The 15,367-nt window shown below is 41.7% G+C and overlaps 1 protein-coding gene across 10 annotated transcripts in view; it reads right to left on the bottom strand.

The window, feature by feature from the left end:
- Positions 1–15,367, bottom strand: part of APC (APC regulator of WNT signaling pathway) — a 548,231-nt gene that overhangs the window by 170,996 nt on the left and 361,868 nt on the right. For all 10 annotated transcript variants that reach the window (XM_069226479.1, XM_069226477.1, XM_069226482.1 and 7 more), the window contains one exon: positions 9,473–9,556. In XM_069226479.1, the coding sequence (XP_069082580.1) occupies positions 9,473–9,556 (84 nt within the window). The remainder of the gene's footprint in view (positions 1–9,472; positions 9,557–15,367) is intronic.

Here is a 15,367-nt window from a genome sequence, read left to right as displayed (position 1 = left end):
TCCTTCAGGTATAGTCCTACTATCCAGCGGGCCGGCCACTGGATCTACACAGCTCAATAGTAGTGTTCAAAATTGGCAACTGCTAAGCCCCCTTGGTGAACACGGATCTGAAGCTTTGAGAGGGTCACTCTCCTGCATGAATAATGCTAGACGAATTCCCCTAGGAAGGGAATCATACTTATGCAAGAAAAAGCAGGGCAGGAACACTGGGAGGTTAGTAAAGTAATAGAAAAGTCAGGTTAACATGACCATTTTCAAGACAACCTATCATCCATAAGGTCTTTATCAGCATGAAAGATGTCAATACCCAAATAATGAAATTAAGTCCTCTCCCTACTGGTTGGGACCCCACACAAGTCCATTTGGACCAGTCCAGCAGCTGGCCTTAAGGGAAATAGGCAGGTTTTTTGCCAACTGACTGAGGTCCAAATCTGCAAGTAACTGAGCCAACCAGTAAATCACAGAGAAAACAGAAAAAGTTGGAACAGTCATGATACAGGATTGTCCCCTGAATTATGAAGACTCTAATCTAGTGACTGCATTCTACATGGTTTTCCCACGGTTGTCCCTGAATCAGAAGTGAACCAGGGTGGCACAACTTCTAACAAGGGAGTCAGAGCAGAATAAAAGAAACAGAGGTAGAAATTCTGCAGTTTTTCAAGGAGAGAAAGTGCAAAAAGTCATTCTAAAAGGGGTACAAGTAAAGGGAGACCTGCTCCAGCTAGGGCAAGAATTCTCTTTTCTGGATAGTGCCACAATGATTATCAAGAGGCGACAAAAGATGCAGGATCTAAAAAAACAAGAGGGGAATAAGCTTAAATGGAATAACTGCAATGTAACAAGTGGTCACAGGTGGCATAACCTTAGCAGTCACCCAGGTAGAGGGTGCTGCCATCCCCTCATATTTAAATCTACACCCATCTCTACTATGTTTCCCTTCCTTACTGAAGGCCATGACACTTAGGTATACCTTACATCTTTGCCAGGAAACGACTTTCACTTTGTTTGGTGGGTTAGGGTTCAAGTGGGCAGAGAAGTTAATCATGTCCTAGATCCTAAACATTAGGTGTGGACTACACCACTGTTCTTCATCTTAAGGGCATAGTTCTGGAGCTAACTACAGAGCGCCGCTGCCTGTTGGCTAGTTTTGCGCTATAGAAATAACATATACCCACAACAAACTGAGATGCCATCATTAGGCAGATCCATGCCATTTTGTTTCTAGGTACACTGCATATTACTTATTCAAACTATATTGTTCTTTTGGCGTATGTGCTTAAAAAAACAGCAAGTTAAAAACGTTTCATGTGAATGTAACAGAACTTTCAAAAAACTGACGTTTAAAATACCACGTTTGTTTTAACAATCTTCAAACGGATAGGAAGGATATGATGTAATGTTAAAAGGTTTATCAGGCAAACTCATATAGCGCACATCTGCCAAGAAAGGTTCAGAAGAGAACGCTTACATGAGTGAGAAGAATTTGAAGAGATTTTTTTTTAACCGTTTATGAGATGATTTTATCAGTGCATGGAAACAACAAATGACTCGCGGCCTAATACTCCGGTGTTGTGCCAACATGCAACAAAATCTGGTATAAAGTTTCAAGGCTCAGAAGCAGGGACTGAAATAGAGTACCTATTTTATATGTGGGTACCAAAATCCGATTTTAGACAATTTGCATTATAGAAGATGAGGGGTACTGTTGCAGGAAATACGAAATGCTGGGAAGAGAGCTTCACTCTTAAATCGCAGGCTTTGTGGGTCTTGCAAGGATTACAAAAATATTCAAAACTGATAGACAGAAAAATAATTACATTTGCGGCACAATCAAATTTAATTCACGACAAATTGCCCAAGAGCGCGTTTGAGAGACCCAAGCACATAAAATTACAGTAATAATCCGGATGCGAAGACAGCTGCCGCCACCATGACAGGATAACGAAAAGCATTTTCATATTTAAGGTGCTAAAATGACGAACTTTGAATGGATGCTCTTTTTCAAGAAACCTATAGATTAGTAGCAGTTTGGGGCTGCACAGGCAACCGAATCAGGAGACTATCATAGGCTCTGGTGGGCAAACGACGGGTGGAATTGCGCTAGGGAAATATAGTCTGGCCTTTCACTTAAGTGCACAGAACGGCAGCTGCAAGTACACTGACTGTACTGTTTCGGGTCACGTGGGGACATTCAGTTTATTTTGAAGAAACACTCCCAGCAATTTCAAACTTCACTGACTGAGATGGCCATTGGTTTTGCAAAATACACTTCGGGTTGGCTTCCCACGTTGGCAATCTGCACATTTTGTATTGAAAAAATGTAAATATACCCTCAGCTGCCTCTTGCTCCCAACCACAGAGCAGGCAGCGAGAGTTTGGAGAAAAATAGTTATATCATGTTATGCCAGATACGTTTAGTTTCTGACTTTACTTTAGTGCATACTTGTATTAGGGGTACCAAACACGCTCATCTTGAGAAAAGGTATTAACACAATAGTTGCAGCATGAAATCTATTCTTGCCTCTCATTATGCGCAAAGAAATGACAGATATATTTTGCGTCAGACTGGTTAGAAAGAAGGTCTCGTCATAGAGCAGTGATTACCGCCGGATATTATTACATTACACAAAGGACAATGTCTTCTTCAGAGGCTCCCATTATGTATCGAATGCCCCACCCCCCTTCCCGCTCCTTCGGTCTCCATCTGCCACAAGCCAGCATTTGCAATGAACTATTGATCCCCTCCTTCTGCAGGCATCCCTTGCTCGCGTTCCTGGCTATGGCGAATTTAGATCAAATGCGTTTAGGTTTTATAGGAGATGGCTAAAAATGAAAGCTTTTACAGCAAAAAATCATTTTTTTTTTCTGATGACTGTTAAAATTATTTAGCCTATTGTAGCAAACTAAAATGAAAGGTTATCTGTGAATAAAATATCAGAATTATATACAGTGATCTATTTATTCGTTTTTCTTCAATCCCAACATCATATTGCATATATCCAAAAAAGCATCGGGCTAACACCACCATGAAACGGACCACATAATGTAATCTAAAGTGAGATGAAGAACAAGGTGTCTTAGTGCAACCACTTATAGAACTCGGTTGGTATCGAAACGTAGAAATACTAACTCGCTTGCAAATAATGCCGTTTCTTTCTAGCTTTTCATCCTCAGACCGAAAGGGATCCAAAGAAGCCTTCTCCGGCCCAATGTGTAAAAATCCACATGAAAAACTGACTGAAAACTTTTCACTGTTACCGCTCCTTCCTTTCGAATAACCCTCTGCTAAGCTTCCATCCTCTCCACGCCCCATCTCGGAGTATAGTTTATTCTAAATCATGTGTTTGCCGCCTTCATTTTTTGATTGCGTTCCTGGAAACGATGCACGCCTCTTTCATTATTCACAACCTATCCTCTCAGACCATATCCTGCAACTTAACAATACATAACCTCGTATATATTCATCCCACCATTTACATGAACTTCCATAGCCCCACTAACAATGGAATACAAATACTATTAATTTATTCTACCACACATGAAGTGGAGTAAATGCATGGAATGGTTTATTTGAGAGCACAATCGTATTCCCAGCAATTTATAACCACTGGATTAGCCACTACCTTGGGTTCTGGGAATGGAGTACTACTCACCACAAAGTGCATAAACGTCTTGCCAGGCATAGCAAGAACTATATAAATGCACTTGGAATATAATGGTGCAAACTGCATATGCATCTGCAAGTAAGTCAATGGGCAAATATATGCAAGTGTATTTTTAAAGGGCACACCAAGCTGGGGAGCAACTGGGCACTCTACATTATGGGGGATATGTGGATACACTACATGGCTGTGTACATGAAATGGAGAGGTACATCTCTGAATTAACCCCTTAACTTCTGCCGCCCATCCCAACCGCAACCCTTCCCCCACCCCCGAAGTGCTGAGCACTTTTTTTGAATATTTGGGGTAGTTTGGTCTAAAGCCTCCATAACTTTTTGCTCAGATAAGGCATCCACACCAAATGTGTGTCTTTTATTTAAAACATCCTAGGGATTCTAAAGGTACCCAGGGTTTATGGATTCCCCTGGAGGGGACCGAAAAAAACAGCCAAAATACAGCTACATTTTGAGTTTTCTGGTGAAAAATAGGAAAAAAGGGCTCTGGATCAAAGTGTTTTTTTTTCATACAAATGGCACCACCAATTTGTCGTGCTAAAGTAACCATCTTACCAGGTTTTAGGAATATGCAGACCTGAATAAAAAAAATAAAAAAAACTTCTTACCACAGTCTTGGCATTTTTCATAGAGGTAGCCCCTTTTTCCTATTTTTTGTAGTTTCAACTTACTTCTATTTTGTGGAGGAAAACAGTGTGCAAACCATTGGTGATCCAGGAAAGCTATATATGTAGACCCCTCAAGGTTTCCCCAAAGAAACAGTTAAAATAAAGAAATATTGGAAACAATATGAAAAACAGCCACTTTCAACAGTTTTCATATATAACTTTTTGTCATGATGGCTGATTTACAAAAGCAATGTACCATTACGTTTGCTAGACACTTTTGGTTGTGAGGATATGTAAGGTTTGCAGCTTCTCCAAGAACCAGAGGTACCTACAGCCAACAACTCAGCTGCACCGTACAATGGTTTCTCATTGTGTTCTGAGTATAGACCGATTCAAATGGTGAAATAAGAAGGGTAAAAAATAGATATCAAGGTAATGTATTGCTGAAATGGGCACAAGATGTGGAGTTTAGTTATTTGTGTATCTGAGTTTGCGGGTACCTGTACAAGCATATGATTTAGTGGGTACTTTTTAAATTGTCTTCTATGTTACACACTGGCATACATTTGGAAGGCACAAAAGTAGCGGAATCCAATTGGTAATAACAAATATCATACTATTTTATGCTCCATACATCTTCTGATAAAAATGGTACCTCACTTGTGTGGGTAGACCGAGTGTCTGTGACAGGAAACAGCCCAAAATGCAACATAGATACATTACATTTTTACACTCAAAACTGAACCGTTTTTTGCAAAGTGGGTAGCTGGTGGATTTTGGGCCCTAGCTCAGCCGGCACCACAGGAAACTTAGCAAACAGTACATTTTTGAAAATTAGACACCTAGAGTAATCTAGGATGGGGTGGCTTGCATGGCTCTCACCCGGTTGGTTTACCCAGAATTCCTTACAAGCTTATAAATTCGACAAAAAACATATTTCCTCACATTTCTATGATAGAAAACCTCTGAAATCTGCGGAGAGCCACAAATTTCCTACCACCCAACATTCCCCAAGTCTCCAAATAAAAATTGTACCTCAATTGTGTGGGTGGGCCAAGAGACCTTAACACAAAAGGTCCTATAGTGCTATGTGGTCAGATCAGCAATAGGGGTAGCTGTGGGATTTGGGGCGGTGCATGGCCGCCACTCATTGAAACCTACCAACCACAGACATTTATAACGTTAAAAATGCTGCCCCACTTGTGTGGCTGGGCCTAGTACCCGCAACAGGAACGGATCGAACCAAGGTCAATGAAAGGTGGCGAAATGCCTGATTTCAGACAAACGTTTGAGGTTGCAGGGCATTGTGGTTAAGAAAACCTCATGGGATTCATACAAGGCACACCACCCTGGAATCCCTTGGTTGTCTACTTTTCAAAAATGTTGCTCTCCACTTAGAAATCCAACTAAGTACTGTATATCTCTCTGTGTTTGAATTGTACTGCCACTGCCATGTCTTTTGAAAAAGACAGATACCCTTATATACCTACATGAGAATCTGGAAAGTACTGAATTCCTAATACAATATTTCCACAATAACTATCATCTATTAGAACATTGGAATGTTGGCCAGTAAAAGCCCGCAGCACCAACATTCCAATCTTCTTTGTTCACAGCAGCAGCTGTGAACAAAGCCTCACGGAGCCTGAGGGGATTGTAATCCCCTCCGGTCCGTGAAGCCTTTGTTTTATTTAGGAGAACATTCTGCCCTCTAATGGCAGAATGTTCTAATAGCCTTAGAACTCGCCATAGCGGGCTCTAACGGCTATTAAAGGCCCTCTCCCTTGTTAACGCGGGAGCGGGCCTTTAATAGCCGGTAGAGCCTGCTACGGCGGGATCTAAGGCTATATTATCCTGCGACGTAGATTTAAGTACTAAATTGGTCTTAGCATTACATGAATCTCATCTCATAGTACCTTGCTTGGGTTTTATCAAAGAGCCTGCTCAAATTCAAGCATGTTAGTTTCAGATGGTAGTAGATCTGCTCGGTCTCTTCTTTCTCATATCTGTTTTCGCAGGAAATGCTAACGACTTAGCTGAATGTTAGAAGATACACTGGACCGTTTTGTAGCCTTACCTTAATACTGCTTAAGGACTACCACTGCCCCTTCACTACTTCCTATTATGTCTCTCTTGTGAAGGATTATGCTTCCTGGCAATAAAAATTCTTCAGGGAGAAAGCAGCAATTTTTCTGCCCATTGTAGACTATTGGGAGCAATTAAAGTTTCACATTGCCTTTGATGATCTTTGAACAGAGAGCACAATACCACAAAAAATTCAAAATACACATTATCATTCACCATCTAAATATGAACCTTAATTGAAATCCTTATAGTGATCGTTACAGTTGAATCTTTAGAAAATATTTTAACTTTATGTTTTATAATTACTAAAGAGCAAGATTAAGGTGAGTTGTGCTTCTGATGAGACAACCTTAGAAAATAAAGCAGAAAAAAGTATATGATTTTGTCTTTCTAAATGACAGACCCCAACTCCCCCAACCCCCCAATATAACACTGCTTCAAGGCAATCAACAGTTACATAATCGCAGAAATGTAAAATTAAGCTCTCTGTAATGACCTTCATAATTGTAGGGACGGACGTTTTCAGGACAGGTGGCCTGGGTTACATTGCTTGCCTCTTGATATGCTGAACATTGGTATGTTACCTGTAGTGTTAGAGCACGCTAATCACCTATGAGGGTATCCTGGCGCTGTAGCAGGTGCGTGAGTCTAGCCCTGGTGGGCTTCTGCTTCTTGCAGTATTTAAGAAGCCAGTCAGCTCTGATGTGTTGTGGGAGGTTGCTCCAGGCTTAGGAGCATGCGAGAGAAGGCACGACCTCCTGATCTGCATTAGTGTATGTCTGGTGTGTGCTAGTCCGGCAGAGCTGATGTGTTTGGGAGGTTGGTGCTACTGTTCAAGTAGGCAGGGCTGACGTTGTGGAGTGCTTTTGTAGGTGTAGGTGAAGAGCTTGAAGTGTGCACTTTTGCGTATCGGGAGCCAGTGGAGTTTCTTAAGGTGGGGTTTGGTGTGGGCCCTGTGTGGGAGATTTAAGACTAGTCTGGTAGCTGAATTCTGAAGAGTCTGAAGTCTTCCTGTGAGCTTGTTAGTTATTCATAAGCACAGAGTGTTTCTGTAGTGAAATCTGCTGGTGATGAGGGCTTGGGTGACCATTTTTCTTGTGTTGCCTGGTAGCCACCTGAAAATTTTCTTCAGCATCCTCTGAGTGTTGCAACTGCAGCGTCGTGTTTCAACACTCTGAAGATACTGAACAAAATTTTCAAGTGGCTACCAGAAAATGCAACACTTGACTTGGGAGGATATGTCTACTTTGTGGTCTATAATTATAATTTAGAGGTATCTTGCTTGTGGGCTGTGCACAGGGTGGACCTAAGGTCTTTAGGCCACCAGGTGGCGTCTGACGGAGAAGCATCTTTTCCGTGAACCACAACCTTGGTCTTGTCTGTGTTCAACTTGAGGCAGTTGGACTTCATCCAGGGGGCCCCGTCGGTAATGTATGTGGTGAAATGATTTCTAGTGCTGGAGGATTTGTCAGAGAGAGACAGTATTAGTTGCATGTTGTCTGCCAGGAGAGGATGTTGTGCATCTGCCAGCGAGGTCAAGTACATGTTGAAGAGTGTCGGGGTAAGCCAAGAGTCTTGTGTGACTCCGCATAGGAGTTCATGTGCTTTTGGGGAAAGGGGGCGCATGTTGACCGTTTGGGTTCTTCTGGTGAGGAAGGTGCTTGTCCATATAAGGGTGTGCCATGCAGCATGGAGGATGCAGGGACATGCCCACAGTTTGCAGTGTGCCATTTCAGAGCATTTAAAGAACACTCGAGGCCCACTGGGACAATCCTAGTTTAAGACGGGCCAAGAGAATGCCTGTCTTAGCCTGTCATACACTGGAAGAGGCTGGACTAGGTTCCATTTTAATTTAATTAACTTTTCTTGTAGCATATTCTTCCCAGGGCACCTGGTTTGTTGATACCCCCAATTGTCTCTGTGACACTGTAACCAAACAAAGCATGCTGCGCTTTATGTTTTGTAGTATATACTCTTTGTACAGGAAGCACTTTCTAGTTCCTGTTTTCCGTGCAGCCAATTGTAGGCAGCACAGGACGGATTTATTCATATTGCAAAAGTTGGATACCACCCAGACATGTTATGTCGTGATTAATTTAATTAAAATGCTAATTTTTTCACTTAAATCATCTCCCATCTACTTGGCAGAAATCTGAGGTGTGATGACCTCTGGGATGGGAAAGGTAAGGAGCACTTGCCTCACTGGGTGAAGTTTGGGCCTTTTACAATAAAAAAAATGTACTAATGAAGAGAGACACTGTTTGGACCTAGCCAGGCAGGCAGTGTCTTGTACTACTATGTTTATCAAAGTACTCTTACTTTGATGACAAAAAATGATTCAAGATCGTGAATTTGTGAAAGATACACTACTAAAGAATGCAGATGCCTTTCTTAATCGGATCACAGATTCTTAAAAAACGCAGGGTGCTCTGCTACAGTTACAATTAATACCAAAGGACATGACCACTAACAACTGCCATGAGGATCGGCACTCTTATATGGTATTTTTGGATTTTTATGCAAGCTATTGCATTCCAAATACCAAAGTATTCTCTCAGGATGCTATAATTTAAAAAAAATTAAACTACTTTAAAAGGAAAAACACACATTTTCCAGAGTGCCTCCAGGTGTACAAAAATGGACTCGCCCATAGAGAGGATGCATGCTGGAAAGATGTATGCATAGAATGAGCGCTCTATACTCCCATCTAGATCTTGAAGTGGAACCTGATGTAAAGGGTATTACAGTCAGAATACTGCTTACATCAGGGAGGGATGATGTGCTTCAGAGTTGTTTTTCTCTGAAGAATATGACAGGAAGGTAGTGGGCTGGGGGGGGTCGAGGACATGGCTGAGAGCGTATGAAATCTATCCAAATGGAAAGCAAATCAGGGATCCTAAAACAGACACTGTACATGTTTAACTCAAATGGATCTAAATTGATCTGTACATCTGAAAAGATCAAATTTTAATGTTAACAAGCTCGCTACAGTACATGCTTCTGGTTTCCAGTACACAATATAGACATACAAATATATTCAGCCATTTACACAGAGAAGTTTCCAACAATACAAATAGAAACATAGAAATTAAATGAAAATAACCTCTGCGTCTGCTGTCTGTGATTGTAGGAGCTGGCGGATACGATGCAAGTCTTTATCAATTTGCTGAATTCTAGCCACTCTAGCCTGTGAAATATAAGAGGCAATAAATATTAAACACTGGAAATCAAAGAAAAGTCTGAACCAGAGGTCCCTTGATTAGAACATTCTTATATTTCAATAAGCCAAGTAAGCTAAAAACGATAAACTAATCACTATAAAGAGGCTTGTTCTAGTAAGTAGTGTTTGGTCTGTCCCTCCTACTCCTTCCCACACACTCAAGATGACCGGAGTCAAACCAACAAGCAGACAAATCAAATCTTTTTTTCCCTTATGTTACTCAATCAGTCAAAAAAACAGCTTTCTTATCGTCAACTTCTCAAAAATAGAAAACATCTACTTCACATCTTCAACAATCCCACCATACTCAAGTTGTGCTCCCCATTCATCAGGCATGTCTGTGTACAATGAAACTCCTGGGTGCAACTTGAGACTTATTACCTTCCAAAACATTCAAGGGCATGCTTCTGTTACATTTTAGAAATATTTAGCAGCATGTTCCTTCTAGACAGAAAAATCCATGAGGGGCTCGAGTGAGTAGGGTAATGTATCACCATAGCCTACCTTCCTCCCTAGCACAAATTTATCAGCTTCAATACACAAACACATTAAAAGCCATTTCACAGGATATTTGACATCTCCCTCCTCACATTCACTTGTACATACTATCCCACTTCTCATACACTGTGGACCATTAAATGTGCCTAAATCTCACTGTCACCATGAGGTTTAGATCCCTTCCAAGTTCGAAACAAAGATTAGTGGGCCCGAAGTGAGCACCAACTGGACTTTTCTCCACAAGTCCCAGTGCTGACCAAATGAAGCAGCAGAGTGTACATGTCAAACTTGGCTGTGGAAACCACCCTAAATAGAACTCCTCAAACTACCAAGCTGCACGTCCCTTGACAGAAAATAGACCATGACCTGGCTGATGGGATTCACGCCTCTGGAGGAGAGAAGGCCTTTGTCAGACTGCAGGCCAACATCGTGCCTATGAACCGATTCCTTCTGTAAGACATTATAAAGGATTTTGTGAGGCTTACTGAGAACCCACGATTATACAGGGTCTCTGGTGTCTAAGGCAATGTGGATCCTGCACCTTCCCTGGATGTATTCAAGTGAGACAGTCATCCAAGAAAGAACCGCATTAATCGTTATACTGGCACAGGAAGTCAGTCACTGGGGTCATGGATTTTTTTAAAGACACAATGTCCAGCAGGGAGGCTAAATGACAAAGTCCAGTACTGGTATCATTGGTATCCCACTATCCATCCTGTTCTGCTTAAGGACAGGCATGGCGTTCTGGAAGTCTGAGTATATCTGCACACTGAGTTGCACAGATGCCAGAAATTGAGCCAGATTCAACCTTATACAGAGGGAGGAAAACTTGTTGAGATAGTAAAGATCCAAGATGAGCTGTGCCTCATCCCATTTTCCTTTCAAGAGAGAATTATGTATTAGTGGGACTGAATTCATGTATTCAAGCACCTCTATCTCCTACAAAAGTTATTAGGCTAGCAAATGGAGCATTTGTGGTTTGGGTTGTAGGAGAATAGCTGTCTTCAACAATGAGATGATCCAAGTGATTTGAGCTATTTTAGCACAGTTGTGGTAGAAGATGGACAGACTTTTCCATCACTGTTGTACAGAAGGTCTCTTGGGAGGTTCCATTGGAGGGTGGCTGGTTCACAGGGACGTGCTAGAGTGCACTTGTTCCTTGATGTCTTCTCTTCATCAGTTTATTTCTCATGGAAGAGAAAGATCAAGTTGTCTTGGGTCACAAAGGTTCCCCCTGCCTTGAAAAGCTGGAAGGCCTTTGCCGGCTGGATAAGAGAAGGTAGTCTGGATGACACGGCTTGCATTGCACTCATCGGCTTTGCCATGACCATATCTGGGTCTTTTATTGCTTAAGACCTTGTCCATCGTAGGACTGAATTAATGGAAGTCATTTACTTTATCATGGGACTTTGGCTTCTAGTTCTTGGACATGAACAGATAAGATCACTGGGTCAGATCAGTGTTCACTGTCTTGGCAGCCATAACCACTTTCCACTATGTAGCATCCTTGTCTATGTTAAGCATAAACTGGCAGTAATTCTGGACATACACCAGGAGCAATACGGACTAGTGGTTAAACTCACGCCAGAGGTCGACACAATAATTGCCATGATGACCCTGACATTGGCCTGCTACAGAAACCATCAGACTGGAAGATCATCTTCCCAGGCATCTCCCGACACTTCTCCTCTTTGACCATCTGGGAGCATAAGATTTGCCCTTCAGAGAGCTGATGTCATGACCACACATTGAGGTGGATGATTCCCAAAAAGAAAGACTGAACAGTCCTTGTGGGCCTGGTAAAGGGAGCGGGTTGATAGGTAGAGCCACAGGAGTCATACAACTGAATAGATTACCAAATTGGCCAGGGCTCAGACAAGGGCTGATACTGGGACAGAAGCTGGTACTGCTGGTTGAGCCAGGGGAACAGGTACCTTGTCTACTCTCAGGCTTCAGGGGCAGCACCAGGAAAAGTCATGTAGACGCAACAATGGGCAGTCAGAAGCTACAGCACTGTCTACAGCCATTAATATTATGCTCAAGTATCCAGAGTAGGTAGGGTCTAATAAAAGTATGGAGGGAATTATAGAGGCAAATCCTGCAGCTGATTTCACTGTGGGCTGTGGTGGCCGTGGGAGGGGCATCTTACCCGGTTTCTCCTGGTAGCAAAGTTCAGGTAAATATACACTGTCTGTTTAAAACCCTGACAGACAGTTGCCGATGACTATGACCTGAACAGATGTACCAGTTATAATAGGCTGGATGCTTGACAGCTCAACACGTGTGACCACCCAACTGGCCATAAAGAACGTAGATTGAAAGAGTATGGAATGGTCATATATTCTTTTGTATTGTGTGCTTTGTCTGGGGTGTGTGGATTTTATTGGTTAGCAAGCTCATCATGGACCATTGTTGTCACTTCTTTTTGTTTGGAACTGACTCTGGGTTAAACAGATCACTGCATGGAGGACTGCTTCTTGTGCTTCCTCCTCCCTCCAGAGGCTCCCTACTTGATGACTTGGTGGTGCTTTCCTTCTCAATGGCCGCCTACTCAGAGAAGAAGCTGGACTTAAATGAAAGAAGCTAAGTGGGGAAAAGGAGGAGCCAGAGGAGAGCTGTATATCTTATTGGGATTGCAACAGTGATGGTAAACAGAGCTGCGCTTGACTCTTCAGTGAAAGTCTTCAGAGCTCACCAGACTGACCAGGGTGGAGTAAGGATTTAGTTTCTTGAATCAACTGCCTGCTGCACCACACAGAGAGAAAGACATAGGCACTGCAAGTTGGTTTACCTGCGGCTTGAAGACTGAGTGACTAGAAAAGGACGTGGGCTCAACTAGTCATAGCAACTAAGTACAGAACACTTTCATAAAGAGTGTTTCACTGCTCCCAGCTCTTTCATGTCCTTTCACTGGACCATGACATCAGTGCTTGGCTGGATTCACTCATCAAGTAATAGGGGTAGAAGTCTTTCAATAGGATGCATTCCTCTTCAGGAGTAATTTGCACAATCCACAAAGTGGCCATGACTTAGACATCCATGAATTAAGAGGAAGTACTTTGTATGAGATGGCTCATTACCTCACTAGTAGAAAAGTCAGCAAGTAGTCAAATCACTGTACTCAACTACTTCTTGCTCCCAGGCAACTATAACTAAACATTAGATTATTTTTTTCTTGCTGGCTGTGCACTAGGGTATCGGCACCAAGCACTTCAGGGGCACCTGCTGCACTTAAGATAATCTATCAAAAGGGCTGCTGCTAATAAGAATGGGTTACCTGCAGCTGGATCCCAGGTGCATTTAGTGCTTGGATCTGGGGCAGGACACTGGACCAGCCTCAACTACTCTTAGCCACACCCTTCCAACGTGACTACTACAGAGTTCCAGTTATCTATGGTTAAATCAATCTGTCCTACACTAGAAGAAACAGACCGTCAAGAAAATGGAGACCAGTGTAAAACTTGTGTGAACTATGGTAACATAGGCTACCTACTTTATGTTTTTCATGGGTTTTTGTTGAACAAACAAGATAAAAGAATTGCTTGGGTGGTCAGTTTTCTACACTCAACTTGATCTCTGTTATTTTGCAAGACTTGGTCGCCTGAACTCAGTCAAAATCCACAGGCAAAGAAAATCAGCAAAACTTTTCTCAAGTGAAAAGCACAACCAGAGTCTGTTAAATCGTCTTAGTAGATATGGTAACAGAAGATTTCGTTTGTGCAACGGACATTCTATGTTTCCAGGAAGCATGGGTACAAGAGAGGACATTAAATGACGGGTTTCTTTTGCATTAAATTACGGCCATCAACCACAAAAAATAGGATGGGAAGCAGAAGGGTTAGGAATCTATATTAACAGCAGTTATGAAATCAGTTTTGGGGACACAAAACATATCTCCTTTCATTCAGATGGTTGATTTGGAATTGTTCTTTTTTAACATCTACTTTCCTCCACATAGACATAAGAAGGAAGGAAAACACTTAGAAAATATGACGCAACTTTCTTTTGCTTAATCTCAGGATAATGTCCCAATAATCCAACATGTAAGCTCCGGTTTTAAATGGGTGATGCCCATATCACATCCAGGTATTAGATAAAGTCTCAAAAGATGTCACGATGGTCCACAATTTAAGTTAACATATCCTTTATTGAAGAATACGTTTGATCTTATATGGACACCAACAGCAAGTCTAGTTTGGGTTCCTGCAGTGTCTTGATTATAATCATTGCCCAGGAATGCATTAATAAAAGGGATGGCATATCTTGGAGCTAGTTTTAACTCTCACTTTAACTTCCACTTTCACATTGATGCTCTGCTGTCTGCACCACCCTAAGCTCATCGTGGTAATTAGAATACCATCCTCTATAACTTAAAAACCCCTCAGCTCTTCCCTGTCAGAGATGGGGTTGTAGCACGTACCATGGCTAGGTATCACTATATGAGGAGATTTCCAGTGATGAAGCATGCCACCTGTGGTGGGTGATGAAAATCGTCTTTTAAAAAAGGGTTTTTTCACCTTAGCTTGGTTTGCATATGTAATGGTAACTTGTCTAAGGGTTCTTGTTTGTGAAAATCTGTTTTCCAGACATAATTTAATTTGTAGCCAAGCCAATGAGTTTCGTTCACTGAGAACTTCTTCAGGGCTTTAACTCCTTGATAGGACAAGGTCAGATATGTTCAGCATGCCAAGCGATTAGATGAGTCGAGACCCTTAAAAGGACTCTAGGTTTTAACATGTATAGCGAAATAGAAATCATGAAGAACGAGTACCTCGCCTATTAAAATTGGACCTTATATGCTGGATTTGAAGGACAGTCTCCTGAGATTAAGTAAAACAGAGCTGTTTAGGTATCTGAGATCCTTCTCAGCTAAGAAGGAGGTGTAATGGCTGCTTTCTTTGGACTACTTGCATCTAGTGATGTTAGTTGATGACAGTGGCACATGCAGTGTCTTTTCCATTAAGCCTCACCCATTTTTGTGAAACTTTCATAAGAAGAAAAACTCATTTAAGAACTGATAAAATGTATGAACAAATCGTGTTTAATAAAGACAATTCTAGTTTTTGCTCAGAGATTTAAACCTGGATATCACATTACCCTTTATTAATCAGCAGATTTGTATTGGCACACTCTGATGACACGTTCTGTTACTAATTGCATTACTAAAAAGAGGTAGTCCTTTTGCAAGTGTTCATTAGAGACTTTGGCCTACAGCTTTTAATGGTCATTCACAACATAATGTCCCATAACAATACACCCAGATGTTGAACAGGAGGAATT

This window comes from Pleurodeles waltl, chromosome 1_1 (assembly GCF_031143425.1).
Source record: "Pleurodeles waltl isolate 20211129_DDA chromosome 1_1, aPleWal1.hap1.20221129, whole genome shotgun sequence".
NCBI classification, from domain to species: Eukaryota; Metazoa; Chordata; class Amphibia; order Caudata; family Salamandridae; genus Pleurodeles; species Pleurodeles waltl.
This window is presented reverse-complemented; position numbering and strand designations above follow the sequence as displayed.